This window comes from Lepidothrix coronata, unplaced genomic scaffold, assembly GCF_001604755.1.
Source record: "Lepidothrix coronata isolate B3197 unplaced genomic scaffold, Lepidothrix_coronata-1.0 Scaffold44, whole genome shotgun sequence".
In the NCBI taxonomy this organism is placed as follows: domain Eukaryota; kingdom Metazoa; phylum Chordata; class Aves; order Passeriformes; family Pipridae; genus Lepidothrix; species Lepidothrix coronata.
This window is the reverse complement of record NW_016690224.1, coordinates 1,856,379-1,875,143: the sequence shown is the minus strand read 5'-3', so window position 1 is coordinate 1,875,143 and position 18,765 is coordinate 1,856,379. Positions and strand designations below refer to the sequence as shown.

General features: G+C 46.8%; 3 protein-coding genes across 3 annotated transcripts in view; 1 reads left to right on the top strand and 2 right to left on the bottom strand.

Annotated features, from left to right (window-relative positions):
• Window positions 1-104: 104 nt before the first annotated feature.
• UNG (uracil DNA glycosylase) lies at window positions 105-5,110 on the bottom strand. The gene is made up of 7 exons (XM_017814303.1): window positions 4,928-5,110; window positions 4,176-4,376; window positions 3,998-4,093; window positions 3,146-3,243; window positions 2,652-2,740; window positions 1,919-2,097; window positions 105-1,416 (listed from the first exon to the last, which is right to left on the bottom strand). Exons 1-7 carry the CDS (start codon window positions 5,015-5,017, stop codon window positions 1,276-1,278), a joined length of 894 nt encoding a protein of 297 aa, XP_017669792.1. The 5' UTR covers window positions 5,018-5,110; the 3' UTR covers window positions 105-1,275.
• A 130-nt stretch (window positions 5,111-5,240) lies between these two features.
• On the top strand, window positions 5,241-7,283 carry ALKBH2 (alkB homolog 2, alpha-ketoglutarate dependent dioxygenase). Its single transcript, XM_017813939.1, has 3 exons — window positions 5,241-5,448; window positions 6,171-6,369; window positions 6,511-7,283. Exons 1-3 carry the CDS (start codon window positions 5,241-5,243, stop codon window positions 6,848-6,850), a joined length of 747 nt encoding a protein of 248 aa, XP_017669428.1. The 3' UTR covers window positions 6,851-7,283.
• Window positions 7,284-7,787: 504 nt separating this feature from the next.
• USP30 (ubiquitin specific peptidase 30) overlaps window positions 7,788-18,765 on the bottom strand; it is an 11,785-nt gene continuing 807 nt past the window's right edge. Inside the window, exons 2-12 of the mRNA XM_017813937.1 lie at window positions 18,187-18,369; window positions 17,490-17,593; window positions 16,497-16,595; window positions 15,809-15,851; window positions 15,453-15,547; window positions 14,605-14,664; window positions 13,467-13,553; window positions 12,880-12,960; window positions 12,162-12,363; window positions 11,423-11,534; window positions 7,788-10,669 (exon numbers count right to left, since the gene is read on the bottom strand). Of these exons, the coding sequence (XP_017669426.1) occupies window positions 10,420-10,669; window positions 11,423-11,534; window positions 12,162-12,363; window positions 12,880-12,960; window positions 13,467-13,553; window positions 14,605-14,664; window positions 15,453-15,547; window positions 15,809-15,851; window positions 16,497-16,595; window positions 17,490-17,593; window positions 18,187-18,369 (1,316 nt within the window). The 3' untranslated portion in view covers window positions 7,788-10,419. The remainder of the gene's footprint in view (window positions 10,670-11,422; window positions 11,535-12,161; window positions 12,364-12,879; window positions 12,961-13,466; window positions 13,554-14,604; window positions 14,665-15,452; window positions 15,548-15,808; window positions 15,852-16,496; window positions 16,596-17,489; window positions 17,594-18,186; window positions 18,370-18,765) is intronic.

Genomic DNA, 18,765 nt, shown 5'->3' with positions numbered 1-18,765 from the left:
GGACAGGGAAAAGGACAAGCTCCTGTGTTTATCTCCCTGAGAGGAGCAGGGACTCCCCTTCCACCCACTGAAGAACCATAGCCTCCCTCCCTGCCTGTGTTGTTGTTCCTCCCAATCTAACACCACATAAACAAGGTCATTTTTATTTAAAAAAAACAAACTGGGGAAAAAAAACAAGCAAACGAAATATACAGCAAGGCCACAGACAGTGTAAACTTCACTGTTGATAGTGTTACCTCAGAGCAAATACCAAAGGAAGGTTTACAGGGATACTCTATAAAAACTGATGTAATTTCCAAACAAAAAGGGCACTTCACTTCCTTTAAAAGGAACTACAAAGTCAAAGATGAGCTGGAAACCCAGGACTGTGAAGTCCATCACTTCATCCTGGAAGTCCCAACAGTTATTGCTAACAGTAGCTGGAAACTTTAATTTGCTCCTAAGGTGGCAAAACACAAAGTTCCCTCTAAGACTTTAAAATATCTGAAATAATTTGAAACTATCAGCCCATCAATTGGGAGATGTTGATGAACAAATCTTTGCTGCTGCCATCAGCAGGTACCCCCAGGTTCATGGTCAGCACAGCTCACCATCATCCAGGTGATCTACACACCAAGGAAGAACCTAAAAACTGATTTTCCTCTCTAAATGCCAACAAAAAACTCAAGAGCATGACCAGAGCCTTGGTCACAGCCTTCCCTTGGTTGCCGGGAGGATTTATCCCAAAATCTTTAGAGTATGGATACACCAAGTAACACTCCTGACAGTGTATTGTCTTTACAGCCCCATGAGGCCATTTTTGTAACAAATCTGTAGAAAAAAGCTAAAACCAAAAGCATCTTTCTTTTCCTCACAGGGAGTCAGCTCCAAACGCCCAAAGAGGAAACCTGGATCTGCCTGGGAGGCAAAGAGGCAGGAGGCAGCAGGGCATGTACAAAAGTTGAGCAGCTTCACCTGTAAGAAGTGACATCCCTTCACCAGAGCCTGAAAAAATGTTTCCATTACAACAACCACAAATTGATACAGAACTCTGGTGTTTGGGCATTTTTTTGCTCCAAATGAAGCTGAGACCTGCTCCAAGGGCAGACTTGCCTATCAAAGACTCCAACGTGCTCTTGAAAAATAAAACATTTTAGAATATATATAAAATGAAAGTTTTGGCATTTGTTCATTGATCAACATCCAAAGAACAATTCTCAGGTCAGCAGAAGTTTGTCAGAAATGAGCCAACCCCTGACACAGGGGCTGTTCCCAATCCCGACACCCAGGAGGTGCTCAGAGTGCCTTCCAGTCAATGGGCTTCTTCCCGTATTTCTTGAGGAATTCATTTGTCTTGGAGAAGTGCCGGCAGCCGAAAAACCCTCTGTTGACCGAGAGGGGCGAGGGATGAACCGTCTGCAGGACATGGTGGCGCTTCTGCGAACGTTGGAGGAAACCGCCCGTTAGATTTGCATGTTTTTGGCTGCTCCTGCCCCGGGCAGATGTGATTTCCTGCCCTGGGCAGATGTGATTTCCCCTCCACTCCTCCTCCTGCACCACCCAAATGTGACTTCCCCTCTACATCTCCTCCAATACCAGCCTGACACCAAAGAACCAGCCATAAAGGCTGAGACTTCTGTCCCACTGAGCAGAGATGGACCATGTAAAGAAGCAATGCCCCAGTCGTTTTCCAATAGCAAATTTCACACTGATTCATGAGCCTTTTCCTAGGAAAAACAGCTCTGTCCCCATTGGGACACTTCGCTAACAACAGGAGGTTACACTTGCTCCAGTTCGCTTGCTCAATTCTGGAAAAGGCTAAAATGGAGCAGAAGGGTCACTCAATTCACAGAATTCAGGCAGGCAAAATTCCCAGTCCCGTAAGGAAAGTGCCCTCTAGTGTCCACCAAACTGAGGGAAAATCAGGGAAAGGCTGTACCCTGTCGATGGAGCTGCCTTTCCTCTGGGCATAGGCTCCCCACAGCATGAACACGAGCCCGTTCAGGTTCTTGTTGAGCCAGGACACCACGACATCCGTGAACTGCTCCCAGCCCCGCTCCCTGTGGGATGTGGCCTGGTGAGCCCTCACAGTGAGCACAGCGTTGAGCAGGAGCACTCCTGGGAAATACACCACATGGACAGGAGAGGAAACAAGAAATCAAGTGTTAATCCAGCCCTGGAATTGTCCAAGGCCAAGCTGGATGGAAGCAAGGTGCTGATGACACTGAGCTGTATTGTGGTGTCACATCCTGCAGGGAAGGGATGGATCCATAGGGACCTAGAAGACTGGAAAGGTGGGAAGATGGGGCTGGCAGATGTTGCCCAGAGAAGCTGTGATTGCCCCACCCGTGGAAGTGTCCAAGGTCAGGCTGGATGGGGCTTGGAGCAACCTGGGATAGTGGAAGGTGTCCCTGCCCATGGGAGGGGGAACAAGATGAGCTTTAAATCCCTTCCAACCCAAACCATTCCAGGATTTTATAATTCTAACTGCTTTTTCCAGTTTCCCTTCAGAAACAAATTCAATTTTCATTCTAAGGGACCTGCCAAACAACAGTTACTCAGAACTGATTTTCTGTCCTACAAATGGATTATTTCCAGACACAGGTCTGTTTTCTAGACTGGCTTTTGTTCTGCTCCACAGTGACCAGATCACTGAGTGTCTCTGAGCTCACCTTGCTTGGCCCAGCCTGTCAGATCCCCATGGCCAGGATGAGTGAAGCCCTCGATGTCTGTAGAGAGCTCCCTGTAAATATTTTCTAAACTGCAAACAAAAAACACCATAATTTTTTTTTATATTCATATTTAAAGACAAGACCAAGCAGCACCACTTATTGCTCTCACATCAGGCAAGAAGGTATTGATTTTAATCTTATTATTTAAGATAATAAAGCCATTTGTAGAGGCAGGGCAGCGAGGACTCCCTTTGTGTGTCTGGCTGGAATCTTAATGAGGTCTCAGCACAACTGGAAATGCAAACTTACATCCAGAATATCACCAAATCATACAGAATTACCCATATTTTGCAGTGATGTTTTTTTCCAGTCAATGCACAATTCAAATTTAAGTAGTTGCACAATTCTTCACATCAATTTTCTGGCTCCCAGCCCTGAGCAACACAGAACTGCAAATAATTTGTGACCAAAAGGGATTTTGCTAATTGTCCTACCTGGGGGGAGGTGGAACAGGCTTCTGGACACTGAAGCAGAGCCCATGAGCTTGGTTAGGGCCATGGTATGGATCTTGTCCCAGAATTACAACCTTCACCTGAAAGCAGACCTTGGTTAGGACTGAATTGAAATCAGCTTTATTCCCAAAAGAGTAGGAAAAAAAAGGCTTATAAAAGAGCTTTAACCTAAAAGAGAGACAAAAAAGGCCCACACCAAACCCAGGAACTGAAGTTAATCCCAGACACCTCATTATTAACAAGTCGAAGAGCACAGACTCCACCTAACGTGAAGGATTAACATCACCACAGCTTTACTGCTAAAATTATGAATACAATTAATATGATTTGAGTGTAGAAGACCAACATTTTCAGAGCCACAATACAACACCTTGTTGAAATAGTTTCCAAATAGGTTTCACCCTATTTTAGCTTTGTGCCACATTTACTGTGATATTTTTGACACAGTTTATTGGAAGTTACATTATCTTATGGTGTCTTCTTTTAATTATAGTTCATTACAGATCAATTAAAAGAACAAAGGACGTACAAGATCCAAAAACTATGAAGTAGATAAAGCTGGTAAGACTAGAAAAAGATCAAAAGTGCAACTATGCGTTCAAAGGAAATTCTGTGGCCTGTGTGGGTAATAAAACAATAAAACCCTGTTATGGTATCAGAGATGAAAGGGAAGGCAGAATTTGTGAGTTAGGTGAGACAAACAACAACATCCACATCCCGTGGGACTGAAGTTTAAGGGATAAAACACTGAATTAACGTGCTTGGGCACCCAACCTGCATTTTCATGGTGAGAGACCCCGAATCCCCCTCCCCAGCCCCTGCAGCTCCACTCACATCCCAAATGTCGCACATCTGCGTCCAGGTGAAGACCTGCTCGGGGGGCGGATACACCGTGTAGCGCTTCCTCTCCTCGGCCACGAACGCCATGAGCTGCGGGGGCAAAGGAGGGCTCAGCGGGGGCCGAGGGGGCGCAGCGCCCGCTCGGGGAGGGGCACGGGGGCCGTTCACTCACCTCCACGAAGTATGGCTTGGAGAACTCCCCGGCCAGCTGCCGCCGCCAGCTGTCCGCGAAGCCCGGCGGCACGTTCCGCTGCGCCAGCAGCTGCCGCGCCGCCTCCTTGTTCCTGCGGATGCGCTCCCGCTGCTCCTCGCTCAGCGACGCCGCCGCGCCCGCCTCGTCTCCCGACGCCTTCGCCTTCTTGGCGGCGCTCTCCTGGAAGCAGCGGGCGCGAAAGAGTGGGAAGATGCGGGAGAGCAGCGGGCGCGGCCGGAGCCGCGAAATCAGCACGGCCATGGCTGGACAAGCCCCGCCCCGGGGCGGCCCCGCCGCACGCGGAGCGCTCGCGGCAAAACACCGAGCGCGCCCCCATTGGCCGCCGAGCCGCGCGCGCCCCGCCCGCAGGCGCGAGACAAAAACGCCCGCTCGCTATTGGCCAGCGGAAAAGCGCCCTCCCCTTTCTATTGGCTCGCCAGGCGGGCAGAGAGGTTTTCTACCCAGCAATCGTGACGACAGTGCGCCTCTCACCGCCCATTGGGCGGCGGCGGAGCGTGGCCGCTTGACTGGCAGCTCAGTCGCGCGTGCAGCCGCGCGGGAATTTGGAAGCGGTGTTTACTCCCCATACCTCCCTCACAAAAGACCGCCAGAACCCCCCAGACATAAATACACACACACACACTGCCAGACACACATACGCCGCTGCCAAACTCCTATCCCTTCTCCCCCCTCTCCAGACCCCCCGGCTCCCTCAGCCCCCCGCTCGCTACCTCAGCATCTCCTCCCGGCTCCGGGGAGCGGCCGCGCTTCTTGGGCGGCGCGGGGCTGAAGAAGCAGTGCAGCGTCCTCTGGCCTATCATGGCAGCGGCGGAGCGAGACAGGGAGGGAGGCAGCGAATGAATGACTGAGTGAGGGGCGGCAGCGGCGGCTCCAGCGGAGGGGGAGCGGGACGGCGGTTTGGCGCCAAAACAGCGCGCGTGCGCTGGGGGGCGGGGCCGGCCGGGGCAGGGGGCGGGGCCAATCGCGGCCCGCGGGTCCCGCTCCCCCCGTCCGTCCCTCGGGCCGTCGCTCCCGGTGCCGCCCATGGACGGGTTCGTGGTTAAGGTGCCCCGCAGGCAGGCGGGGGGCGGTGGCGGGCAGGGGCGGCGGCCCGAGGAGGCCGGGCCGGGCCGGCCCCCCCCGCGGCAGATCCGCGCCGAGGGGCTGCGCTGTGACTATCGCATCCTCTTCCCCAAGGCCGAGGCCGACGAGATCTTCCAGCAGCTGGAGGAGGAGGTGCAGTATTTCGAAGGTAACCTCCTGCCTTGTGGGGGAGCCTGAGCTGCCCAGGGAGGCTCCGGAGGCTCCGTCCCTGGGAATGTTCCCAGGGAGCCTGGACAGTGTTCTGGGAGACGTGAGGGTGGCCTGGATGAGCTCCAGTGCTCCCTTCCAACCTGAGCCCTTCTGTGTCCAGCTCTGGGCCCCCCTCACGTCCCCCTACCCTGCCCAGGGAAGCATTTCCCTGCCCAGCCCAGCCAAGGTGAGTCCCAGAGCGATCCCAGGGCCTGGGCACAGCTGGGGAGGGTTCTGCAGGCACCTGGTGTTGGCATAGTCTGGCCCTTAGAAGCCGAGAACACAGGTGTGACCCTGCAGGGTTGGATTTGCTCCGCTGGAAGTGTTTGTCAGGTGGTTTCAGTGACTTTTAAGAGAACTGGGACAAGCCTGATGCAATGGCTGGAGTTTGTTGGAAGAGGCAATTTATGAAATATGTCCTGTTACATTAATTCAACGGCAGAATGTGATGGGGATGTTGGTTCTGTTTATCCCATTTAAGGAGGATAACAAGGCAGTGTCCACCTTTGTCGGGACAGAAACACAGGGAACAGGGATGACAGCTTGTGGGTTATCATAAGCATCCTCATTTCTCTTGTCTGGAGATTCCCAGAAGCTTCAGATCCAGGAGAATGTAGGACTGTGCAGAGGTAGCACAGACTTGGGTTTGGTTTTGATCCTCCTCGTTTCTTGTTTGAACAGATGACCTGACAAAATTGCACATATTTGGCACATGGCACAACATCCCAAGGAAGCTGGTGACCTACGGAGACCCTGAGTTGTCCTACACTTACTCAGGTGTGACCTTCCATCCCAAGCCATGGATCCCAGTCCTGAACCGCATCCGGGAGCGAATCACTCTGGCCACAGGACACACCTTTAACTTTGTCCTTATCAACAGGTACAGCTGGTTCCCACTTGCATCAAGCAGCTTGTGGTTCAAATGAAATGAAAAAAGCTTGTGCAGCACTTGGCAAACGGCTGAGGGGTTGACATTCACTTAATTGGGTTGGTGGAACTAATGAATGTGCTCTGTGCACAGGTACAAAGACGGCCTGGACCACATCGGGGAGCACCGAGATGATGAGAGCGAGCTGGTTCCCCGCAGTCCCATTGCATCCGTGTCCTTTGGAGCATGCAGGGATTTCATCTTCCGGCACAGGGATTGCAGGAGGAAGGGGCTGAAACGGGGCCTGGAGCGGATCAAGCTGGAGCTGGCCCACGGCAGCCTCCTCATGATGAACCACCCCACCAACGTGTACTGGTACCACAGCCTGCCCCCCAGGAGGAGGGTCATCACCCCCAGGGTCAACCTCACCTTCAGGAAAGTCATGGCTGGGGACAGAAAGAGAAATATCCACCCATCAGGGACTTCTGACTGAAAACAGAAGCTTTAGTTCCTGGTAGACCTGTTGGTTCCTCATTCAAACACTGGCTGTGGTGATCCAAGGGACTGGATGAGCAAACTGAACTGAGAGACAGTGGACTTGGTAATTGCTAATAAAGCCTGTGACCACCGATCTCGATGCCAAGATGGCTTTCCCTCTGTGAAATGCTGCTGATAAATATTTTTGGTAAATAATACCTTTGTTTTGCTCAGGAGGAAGTTTGTTCTCAGCTGATCTTAATCTAATTAGTGCTCCTAAAAAATCAAAATACTCCATAGCCTCGAGTTACAGTTTACAAACACTATAAAGCACAAGCTGTAATCATTTAAAGCTGATACTCTTTAGCAGGTGACACTTTCCTGTATTCTCTCTCAATGAGCTTTAGATTGTTTTGTTTTTTATTTAAATAAAGTACAAATAAGACTGACATGGAGGAGTGCTGAGGTGTGAGCACAGTGAGTGCAGTGTGACTGGCTGAGTGTTTCAGTCACTGTGACTCTTGTCTGCTTGAATTCCTCTGTTGCTGGAGGGTCTTCCTTGTGCTCAAGGAAGCCCAGGGGTCTCTCCTTCCTCAGGTCCTTTGTACCAAAACCAGGCAGCAAAAAATGACCTTTTGGGGAAGAACTGGGCTGGACCATTTCCATGGACCTAAATAATTATCCCTAGGGAGCCCATCCCGACTCCCTGAAAACCATCCCCTTCCATGCTCACAGGGAAGCTGCTGGAATGAGGGAAGCCTGTCCAGGCAGCAACAGGTCTTGAGGAATCAAGTAATGGTAAGTTCTGAGTGAGAACGGAAACCAAACCCTGTGTTAACTCTGGAATTAGGGGTGGGCTCTGGCCTTCAGTGGTGGCTCCATTATGTTTCAAGACATTCCCACACATAATTTTAATTTCAATTCCCACACAGGTGATTTTTGTAATAAGTCTGGGTTTTTATTGCTACTGTACAGTTACAAAAATACCCTGAAGTGAAAACGCAACTTCAAACAGCAGTGCAGTGGTTTGACCAGAATATACATTTTTAAATAACACGCAAAATGAGACAAGGATAACCCAAACACACAGATGGCATCTTGGAGGTCTTAATTATTTTTTTTACATTTTATTAACAACTTCTCCACCATGGCAGCTTGTGACAAGTAACAGCATTTGAGCCTCGTGCCTCCACAGAGCCCTATGACCTCAAAGGGGAGAGTTGGCTCACAAACACCTTCACAGAGTCCTGTGAGCTCCAAGAGTCCTTCACAGCCCTCCTGTGAGGGCTGGCTGGAAAACACGGATCCCAGTGACCTCCAAGGGGAGGGTTGGCTCACAAACCCCTGCCCAGGTCTGATGCTCACAGTGGGCTGTGGGAGGATCTTGCACAGCTCAGGACTATGACTGAGGTGCTGATATTTGCTCCATCTCCTCCTTCCTAACAGAGAAAGCTGGATCAAATGCTGACTACTCATCCCTCCCCTTGATAGCCCTTGAGGGAGCTTCCAGAGTCAACTCACAGCCAAGGCAAATGCAGCTCTTTGCAAGAGAAAATACATGGGCTGTGCAGTAAGAAGTGACTTTATGTCCCTGTCCTGACAAATTCAAGACAGCCCACACTGTGCGTATCCTCTGCCCCACCTCCAGCTTGACTGTGTTCTAAACCAAACGTCTGCTCAGCTGGACTCCAAAATGCAGATAAAACCTCTAAACAGAGTGTTGAGAGTGGATACTGCAGGGTACACGCTGCTGGCAGTGGAAATGGTTGGAGTTCTGAGGTACAATGGTTGATCTGCTGGAGGGAGAGGTTTTGTGTGATGGTTTTAGATGATCCCCTGCACTGCTTCACAGAGCTCCTGCTGCACCCCAGTGCTTCCAGTATGGAGGGCTGGCTCCTTCTCCAGCTCTCTCAGCTCTCACTTCAGTGGCCAGGGCATTTTTTTTGGCATTATGCATTCTTCAAGATTATTTTTGTTTGCTTTCTTGTTGTTTTTCTATAACTTAAAACAGGTTAAAACCAAGCTACTCTAGCCTAGCACAGCCAGGGAGACCTCCCAGGAACTAGTACAGCAGTGGATTTATCACTATTTATGTACTATGAGCATTAGCTGGAACAGGAATTGTGCTCCATACTCTGGAATGATGAGTTGTGTAAATAGTTTTGCATATCCATCCATTACCACTCCTGCTTTGGCTGGTTTGGAGCCTCCTATGTGGAACTCCAAACACCTCCGAGCTTTGGGCAGCAATATGAACACATGAGGTACAAAGTTGCCCTAAAAAACTATTAAGACAGTTGTTATTTGAAAACTTAAGCTGCTGTTTCACACTGAAAAAGTTTTGATGAGTGGTTTTCTCCTCCAAGCTTACAAGGATAGAAAAGAGCTAAAAATAACCTACATACTTTATTCCTGGTGGTTGACAAGCAGGAGAATTTTAAAGGAGAATTTTTGCTGCTTCTCCTTCCTTGCTTTGTTTGGGATTTTATTTTTTTGCACATCAGTCTAGAGCAGCAGAATTCACCTTACTTCTATTTACAGGCCAGCCTGGGGCTGGTGCAGTGACACCAGTGTTCCCAGACTGGCTTCACAAGACCAGTAAGTGCCTACCAGTGCTGATCCTATTGTTGATATTCCACTTAACAAAGACAAGGGCTCAGCTCAGCTCCCACTCCCAGCCAGTCCAAGCCCAGTCCAGTGGTGGGAAATGGCAGCTTCCAGCACTAAAATGGGAAGGGCAAGTCTAGAACACTTCCAGCAGCTTGGAAATCACAGCATTAAAATTGTAGTCGATGCTACAAGCAATGGTATTCAACAGCGCTGAAGGAAATGACAATACTGATCACTAGCAACCACGTCTGTGTGCTGATTCCAGCTATATTCCAAAGAGAGGGAGCAATAAATTAAGTTTTCAGCTCTTAATAGAGAAAAAAATTATCTCCTGGGAAAAGGAAACTGCCCTTTGAATCAGCAGAAGGACTTCTATGATGTATAAATAACTAAAGTAGTGAGGAAAATTATGTGAACAGGGAAACTTTTGGATTGTGGCTGTTTGTGGAGATGCCTGACTTGACAGATTGATTAGCTGGGATATCAAGGGAAATCTGATTCCACTAGTTCATCCCATGGTGGTGGGGCATTCCCGGGACACACTGGACATGCAGTGGGCTCAGACAGTGGCAATGCAGCTGTTCAAGGAAGCTCAAGGCACTTGGTTTCTTAGATCATTGCCTTTGCCAACAGCAGCTTCCCACCAACAACAGCCCCTCCCAGGGCTCCCCCTTCCGGAACACCTGCAGTGAAATGTGGAGGACTGAGCATCTCCCTTGGAAAACTGCCATGTCAGGGCATGGGACACAGCCTTGGGAAGCCTGAGATGACAAGAATCACCGACACAACAAACGCTTCTCTAACACACGCACACTTTGGGGCCGCACGGCTTCGGGCGGCGACTTTTGGTACAAAACACAACTCCCGGGGAAGGGGAACCTCGGATGGGGGGGGTTTGCAGAGCAGGTGCCACGTGGAGCTGGGAGGAGTCTGAGCGAGTCGTAGTCCCGCCTTTGGGCAGCCGCTGTCCCGCGGTCACTCCTCGGGGCCGCGCTGCGGGGCACGGCCGTGGACGCGCTCGTAGAACAGCAGGTACGCGCTGGCCGCCAGCACCTCCTGCAGGCTGGCCCTGCGCACGGAGTCATCCGACACCCAGAGCCACTGCCCGGGCACCGCCAGGGCCCCCCGCGGGCTCGGCGAGCGCCGGTAGGTCACGAAGTGCCCCGAGTGCATGTCCCCGTGGTGCACCACCACCGCCATCAGCCGGTACAGGTACAGCGGGGCGCTGCGGGGAGCACAGCGTCAGCACGGGGAAAACACACACCACGGCACCCCCTAACTGCTTTTGGAACAAAGATGTGGCTCCACAGGTGGAATTCCAGCACAAGTTGTGGCTGCCCCACCCGTGGAAATGTTCAAGGACAGGGCCTGGAGAAACCTGGGCTAGTGGGAGGTGTCCCTGTGCAAAGCAAGGGGTGGGACTAAATGAGCTTTAAAGGTCCCTTCCCACCTAAACGATTCTGGGATTCTGCAAAAAAGGATTATCAGGAGGAGCCTCAAGGCTGATTTACCAAGTACAACCATGGCAGGTGCAGCTGAAATCAAGCTCGTTAAATACAGTGTTTGAAAGAAATGTATGAGAGATCCCGAGCTTGTTAAATGTTTGAAAGAAATCTAGAAAAGATCTCCAGCTTGTTAACTGTTTGAAGGAAATCTAGAAAAGATCTCCAGCTTGTTAAATGTTTGAAGGAAATCTAGAAAAGATCTCCAGCTTGTTAAATGTTTGAAGGAAATCTAGAAAAGATCTCCAGCTTGTTAAATGTTTGAAGGAAATCTAGAAAAGATCTCCAGCTTGTTAAATGTTTGAAGGAAATCTAGAAGAGATCTATAGGAGAGAAGAAAACTACTAAAAATCAGCCAAGAGGCAAGGGCAGGAGCTGGGACTGATGTTAAATTCTGTGCTTGTGCAGCCTCATGACAAAGACAGACTAAATGAAGACAATTTGAAGGACAGACAGGGTACAAATCTCTAACTTACCTGCACTCAGGGAATGCAGCAAGTGGAAAAGTTCCTGGGGACATTAAAAACGAGGAGGAGGAGGAGGCACCATTCATGAAGAGTGGTTTGGTACCAGGGGTTTGTTCTGCTTCTGCCAGAGGAAGGAGAGAGTCAGTGATTTAACTTAAATGCTACTGTTATATTGCTAATAACAGCACTTATGATAATGTATTTTACTTATTCTAATTCTTTACACATCACACTCCCTTCCAGATCCAGAGGACTGCAATATCCAAGCACAGCAGTGATTGTTTTTACATGACAAATATAAAAATTACCACGTTTACAAAATCCCAACTGAACGGATTATTGAGCTGCCTAAAGGACAGCCCTACTACAGCTGGATTTTACAACTGTTTTCCCAGAATTCACCATTCCCACCACTCCTTCTCTGCTTGTCCTGGAGCCTTAGAACAGACCACTAACAAGAAAAATCCAGGCACATTCCAAATTCAACATTCCTTCATCCTCTGAACATAAAACACATGAGTTCTCTGCTATCTTTTATAATGTTTTCTGATTTTTTAAATATTTAGTAGGATAAAATTAAATGATCAAAACTGAACTGTAGCTTTGGAACAGTGGCTGGGAAAGGGATTTCTCCTTGCCCTCTTTGCACAGATCCACGATAAGATGCTGCTCTTGTGTGCATTCTGCACATCAGAATGTTTTCTCAGTGAAATGTAGAAATACTTGATATATTTTATTGGCAGAGTACCTGGAGATTTCACTGCTGTCCCATCCTTTGTTCCAGGGGTCTCCTCTGGGGTTTTGTGGCTGGATTTTTGCACAGGAACTCGGTATTTGTAGATGTCCATGACCAGGAACTCATTGAACTGGACGTGTTCGTGTCGCTTCAGGGGAGTGCCTTGGTTGGACCAGCTCAGCCTTTGCAGGTGGATACACAAACACTGGGGCAGCTTCAGGAACATCCCACAGGAAAGGAGGATCAGAACACATTTTAAATGCAAACAAACAGGTGGGAAGTCCAGGGGACAAGGAAATGCATCCCTGAGCTGTTCCCTTGTCTCTGTGTGGGCTCAGTGGCAACAGCGTCCCCAAGACATGGCAATAGCTCAGACCCTTGAGAGATTCCTGGGATGGGCTAATCCTTAATAACTAATGGATTGCACAGTGGGAAAAGGTCAAGTAGTTATGAATAGATGAAATCAAGAACTGATGCAAGGCATGACCCAGCCAAACTCACATTTAAGTGTTTTGCTGAATAACAGTAGAATATTCACATTCTTTAGAGTTTGATGTTTGGCTGAACTGAGGCCTCAATGCCCACAAATATTTGCCAAATGAGTTTACTTTTAAAAGTAAAACATTACAATGGTCTAATAGCAAGAAATGGACATGAAGCAACACATGAAAGAAAGAAGTTACTGTATAACAGGATTTAGAAAGAGGTTTGGAGGGTTAGTTTGCCTTACCTTTCCTAGCTTTAATTGCTTTACAAATGTTGTTCTCTGGTTTTCTATGCTTTGTCCATTTAGAATTCCTTCTGCCTGGATCTGAAATCAGAAGGGAAATAAAATAAGGCCATTTGGTTACTGCTGTGTCCAATTCTACATCACAGTGCAGGTCTGCAAATTGTCTGTCTAGAACTGGGCTCAGGGCATTAACTATACCTAGGAATTTCTTCAGAATTCCTGGCCTATCCTAAAGGATCACAATTCCAAACCAAAATCAAGCAGAAACATTTCCAGAACAAACCCCACCTCCAGCTGATGTTTCTGTTTGTGTTCAAACAATACCAGAACAAATAAATATCCCAAATACTATCTAAATAATACCTGGCAATTACAGAATAAAACATTTTTAAGTTTTGTAATAGTAGTAGTAAATAAAGCCTCAAAATATTCCCTGAGATAAGAACTCCATGTTAACTATTTGAAATCCCAGGCAGGTCAGAGTCTTTCCTCGAGTCATGAAGGAAAAGGAGTTAAAAATTGAAGGCAGAATTGTGTCAGCAGGGTTAAAACTGAGCTCAAAGGTTGTAGAAATTCCAACGACCTACTTTAGTGCAGTTATCACACACAACATCCTTCACAGACTCGGAGGAGATGAAGTGATGGAGGCAGTGATCCAGTGTCATGGGACGGCCCTGAGTGCCAAGAAAACCCAAAGTTACTTGCAGGAATTTCAGCCACTGAATTTTGGGAAAGGATTTTTAATACTTTTTTTCCAGAGAAACTACAGAATTCCACAGTTATTTCTTGAAAAAAATGCCTAAATGGCTCTGGGTGTAGCAGGTGGATAATGTAATTGTGGGGATCCTTCCTCAGCGTGGATTAAACATGGAAAACATGGAAGCCTGTGGGTAAGAACAGCTGTGACTCCCTGTGTGACTCCTTCACTGGGGTTTTAAATCACAGATTCCTGTCCTATTTTTCTCTAGTTCCAGCATTTCAGGGGTCACTTTGTGCTCTCTGAGCCTCTACACAGGAGAAATACAGCTTTTAATTGCATTTAGGCTTCCTTCCTGTCCCACCCCACTGCAAGGGGTGAAGGGCATCATCTTCAATAATGGTATAAACCAAAACCCAAATAGCACAAGATGTGTCCAAATCCCAGTCCTGGCTGTCCAGGAGTGCACTCTGCAGGCAGGAATCAGAACTTCCACAACTGCAAGTCTCCCTGTCTGGGAAGACAAACCACTACCAGAAATGAAATAACAAAGTGTTAAAATCTGAAAATACCCTGCACATTTTGCCCCCCAAAATCTGCAGTGTTTTGGCACTCGAAGTTTATCAGAGCCAAAAAGAAATGGAAACAATTCCCAGTTGAAATCACCGGATGGAAAAGCCCATGTGGGGTAAGGTGTGAACTGGGAGAACAGCTGCAGGGCACCTTCCCACAGTGGGGAGCAGCCCTTGGGATATGATCAAATCCAAGGAAGGACAAATCCTTCACCAGGAGAAAAAGAAAACCCTCCTGGTGTCCCTGTGTTTGTTGTACTCATTGGTGATTTGCACCAACACGTCAGTGAGAAGGTCCTGCAGTAGCACCACAGGATTATAAAAGGGCAGGAAAAGAAACTCCTTAAAGTAGCTCTAAATCTACTCTGAGGCTGCAGCACCTGAGAAAGGCACTAGAGAACAGAAAGCCACAATTCCAAGGGGACAGGCTGGATCCTGGAGCAGGGGGATACGTACCCACACAGCTGCTGGAATGCTCAGGGACAGGCTGTCGAAGGTGTCGAACCTCACAGGGCTCTGCAAGAGAACATTCCACATATCCAGGGAGCCAGAACTCAGGTCAGGCCAGAAAAAAACCCAACCAAACTCTCACAGGATGAACATCTGCCCTGTGCTGTCCACAACTCCCTGGTGGAATGGGATCCAAACCCCCCAGTTCCCAGGCACAGCACCAGGAACACCAGGCCTAAGGCACTACTGGGCCTCTTCCCGCTCCTTTAAATTTGTTTGCAAGGTTTAGAGAGGGAAAAGGACAAATGAACTCCTACAGTTTGAACTATAAATGAGATTTGTTTTCTGTATTTCTTTTCTTTATCCAGGTTATCTCCATCTCCCCATTCTAGATAACTGGACTGAAAATTAATTCCCCTTTGCAATCTTAATACTTGTTGAATTAACAGCGAGTCCTAAACCACTACCCATGGGAGTGCATTGTCAGGTAATATTATTAATTATATTATATAAGATAACAGCTATTATTCTGTTTGATGAGATAGCTTTTATCCCCACAAAGTGGATCAAACTTCATTTCCTTCAGTATATTTAGTGATAAATAGTGATAAATTCTCATTCCTCACCAACACCACAATAAACAGCTGAAAAATTAAGTCCCTTTTCATACATATATAAAAATATATATTATAAAAACATATATATATATATAAAATATTACATATTTTCACACATGCATTTTATACATGTGCATGTATATATTTTATATCTATTTATTCCTTCAATTATTTTAGACAGATAGACAACTGAATGAATAAATAAATAAATAAACATAAAACCAGCTGGTTTTGTACCTGGTGCTCACAGTGTTTGCAAACCATGTTGCTGGTCAGCCTCCCATGGAAAGGATGCTGAGATTTCCAGTGGTTTGACACAGGGGGAAGAGATCCTGCAACACAAAGTTGCAATTACCCTTTTATTTTCCATACATCCATGTTCATCACTGTAATTCCACATTTTTGCCCCACAGTAACAAAATTAACTGCTCCAAAGCATGTTCTGGCCCGCTGCTAATAATTAATGGGGGTTTATTTATATTTCTGAGGTGTATTTCAGCCCCATACGGACAAAGAACAATTAATATTATTCCCTTAATAAACAAAGCAACTCCCCTATGAATATTCATATTCCAGAATAGATAAAATCCTACCTCTTGTTCTGCAGCTTATTTGCTTTGGGGTTGTTTCTGGTTGCTACAGAGGAAGATAAAAAGATTTCATTAACCTTAGAAACAATTAAATATGTTCCTATTTCATCCCTAATTGGCTTTTCTGGCATTAGAACAACTGTGGGAGTTTTAGTGGCTCTTTTTATTTGAAGAACAAAAAAACCTGGCACAAAACAAATTTATAATTTACACTGTTAATAAAATGAATAATTAATCTACAGAATTCTCTGCCTCAGAGCACTAAAATATGAGGTTTTATATATCTTTGTATGTATTTTAGGCAAAAAGAGATAGAAACTTTCCATCAAGTTTATCACTGAACTGGAGGATAAGATAAATTTTACCTCCATAAATGTCTATTTTGCAGTTTTCAAGCCTTTTTCATTTTAAGAGTAACTGCTGAGATGGACTCCTGCTCTGTGCTAGTATTTAAATCCCTACATTTAGTGGATTTAGGGATGCAAAACCCTCAGGAAAGTAGGATCAGTGTAAATTCAAAGACATTTTCTTTAAATTCTTTAAATTGCCTGACAAATGGATTAATTTCTATCAAAGAGCAGCTTTGTGAATATAATAAAAATATCCTGAGCTTCTAAACAGACACTTGGCACAGTTGGGAATCCAGGCAGATTCCAGGAACTCCTCCTGCTGATGGAATGAAAGGAGTCACCTCCAGGGCCTGCACATCAAACAGGTGGGTCACGCGGGGCTGCCGGTCCCGTTCATCCTCCAGGGAAGAGGTCAGGACATGGAACAGCTCATGGGCATCCTGGGAATACAGTGAGAACCAAAACACTTCAGAACACACCCCAGGAGGGCTGAAATACCCCGGGAAATCAGGGAAAAATCACAGCTCAGAGCCCATCTTATGTATTTATTAACATAATATAAATATATAAATATATAATAAATATTACTAAATAATGTTGTATAATATAAATATATAATACCATTTAATAATAGTACATAAATAAATAATAATAGTATATAAACAAATATATAAATATATTAAATATATTAATTACACCCATTGTGCACCTGTTGTGCCAAAAACCTCTATATCAGCACAGAGTATTAAAGATATTCTGGGCCATATAAACTCACAAGAAACTAAAACACTTGGAGGAAAAAATAAAAGAATTTAAGCCCAAATTCTTGTTTTCCTTGAATTCAATAAAAGCTTAATTGGAATCTATCCTTGGAAATACAGAATGTATTTTATGAGTGAGATATTGATGGAGTTCATTGACCAACTGCACCCAGGGCTGGAAACGCTGACAAGGAATAGAAATCCTGGAAAGGTTAGAAATCTTGGATGGTACAAGTAAGAAAATTGGGAAATGTGAGTGGAGTCCATCCCTGGAAGCAAAGCACAGATCCATCAGCCATAGGGAAGGTAGGGCTGGATCTCTGCTGGTTTAATCTGGTTTAATATTCCTGGCTCTGCTGTTCCAAGTCTGAAGGTAATCCTGAGGTCTGGAAGCAGGCAGGCTTTCCATGAGGAATATCCCAGCAAACTGTAAATGCCATCCCTCAATCCCATGGTCATTTCCCATCCCTTTTTAAAGCAGGACTCAGCTCTGACACCGAGGGCAGTTGGTCCCAGAGCTCCAGGTCCATTATCCCTGGCCAGGGGTAAGACCAGGAATGTTCCCTGACTCACCTGCTCTTCAAAGGAGGAGATCTGCCACCTGTTCATCCTGAGCACTTCCAGCAGGCAGCTGGCATCCAGGACATCATCCTCTGTCACCTCCTGGCAGGACAGAGCTGGGGACAGGGCATGGACAGATGTCAGGGGAGCCAGAAATGGGGGGAAATCGCTATTTCACAGCTCACAAACCCCAAGTTAAAGCCCCCTCATCCCCACAGCAGCTCAATGCATGTCTTAACTGGCACCATTTTAGTAGGAACATCCCAAGACAGAACTTCCAAGGGACTTCCTTTAAAACAAACCCCTGTGAGAGAAGCCAGGGAGAGCCAATGGGTCATTCTGAAGATGTGTCTGAGATGAATTTAGCACAGGGACAAGTCTGAAACGAGTCACCTCGAGCTCAGAGGCTTTAATTTTCTTATCCAAAATCATCCAAAGTGTCTCATTTAATAGACCAGATTTTTTGGAAAATTTAAATCTTGGGAAAAAAAGCTTAAATTCCTTGCTAAGGATTTCTTTTTTTTTGTAGAATTCTGCCCCTCTGTGAAAGGTGGTTGAGCTTGGCCAAGGGGTTCAAAATTACAGAGGGAAATTAAACAGGGAATAAAACCACAGGAACTTCTTTCTTCGGGAAAAAAGGCTAAAAATTATAATGTTTATGGTAAATATTTTATTCTTAGTTTACCACAAGAGGAAAACATTCTAATACCTCTGAGGAGCTGCAGTAAAGTGACTGAAAGGTGTTGGTGCTCCTGGGACTTGCTCTGCTCTGTCCTGTACTGGGCTGTGAACTCCTCCAGCCACCTGATGAAGGAGGGGCAAGAGGACAAGCCCTGGAGCAGGGAGTTCATGAAACACGTGTTTCCCAGGTTCAGGAGGCCTGGGACAAGCCCTGCAAAGAGAAGTGTGAGAGGTTACACCATTAAGTCTGGGAAAAACATACCATCTGTCAGTAGGAACGTTGTGTTAGGTGCTATAATTGCGTGAAAATTAAATTATTTCAGTCTTATTTGTTATCTCATACAATCCCAGACTGGTTTGGGTTGGAAGGGACTTAAAGATAACCCTGTCCTACCCCCTGCCACAGGCAGGGACACCTTCCACGAGACCAGGTTGCTCCAACCTGGCCTTGGACACTTCTAGGGATAGGGCAGCCACAGCTTCTCTGGGCAACCTGTGTCAGGGCCCCACCACCCTCACAGGGAAGGATGTCTTCCCAATATCCCATCTAACCCTGCCCTCTGGCAGTGGAAAATAGAAACGGGTGCCGTGCCAAGGTGTAGAAGAC

Coding starts and splice junctions, on each gene's coding strand:
- ALKBH2 (XM_017813939.1), top strand. CDS start 5,241: ATGGACGGGTTCGTGGTTAAGGTGCCCCGCAGGCAGGCGGGGGGCGGT. Junction 5,449..6,170: donor GGAGGTGCAGTATTTCGAAG/GTAACCTCCTGC, acceptor TTGTTTGAACAG/ATGACCTGACAAAATTGCAC. Junction 6,370..6,510: donor AACTTTGTCCTTATCAACAG/GTACAGCTGGTT, acceptor CTCTGTGCACAG/GTACAAAGACGGCCTGGACC.
- UNG (XM_017814303.1), bottom strand. CDS start 5,017: ATGATAGGCCAGAGGACGCTGCACTGCTTCTTCAGCCCCGCGCCGCCC. Junction 4,377..4,927: donor AGCCGGGAGGAGATGCTGAG/GTAGCGAGCGGG, acceptor CGCTGCTTCCAG/GAGAGCGCCGCCAAGAAGGC. Junction 1,417..1,918: donor AAGGCAGCTCCATCGACAGG/GTACAGCCTTTC, acceptor CAACGTTCGCAG/AAGCGCCACCATGTCCTGCA.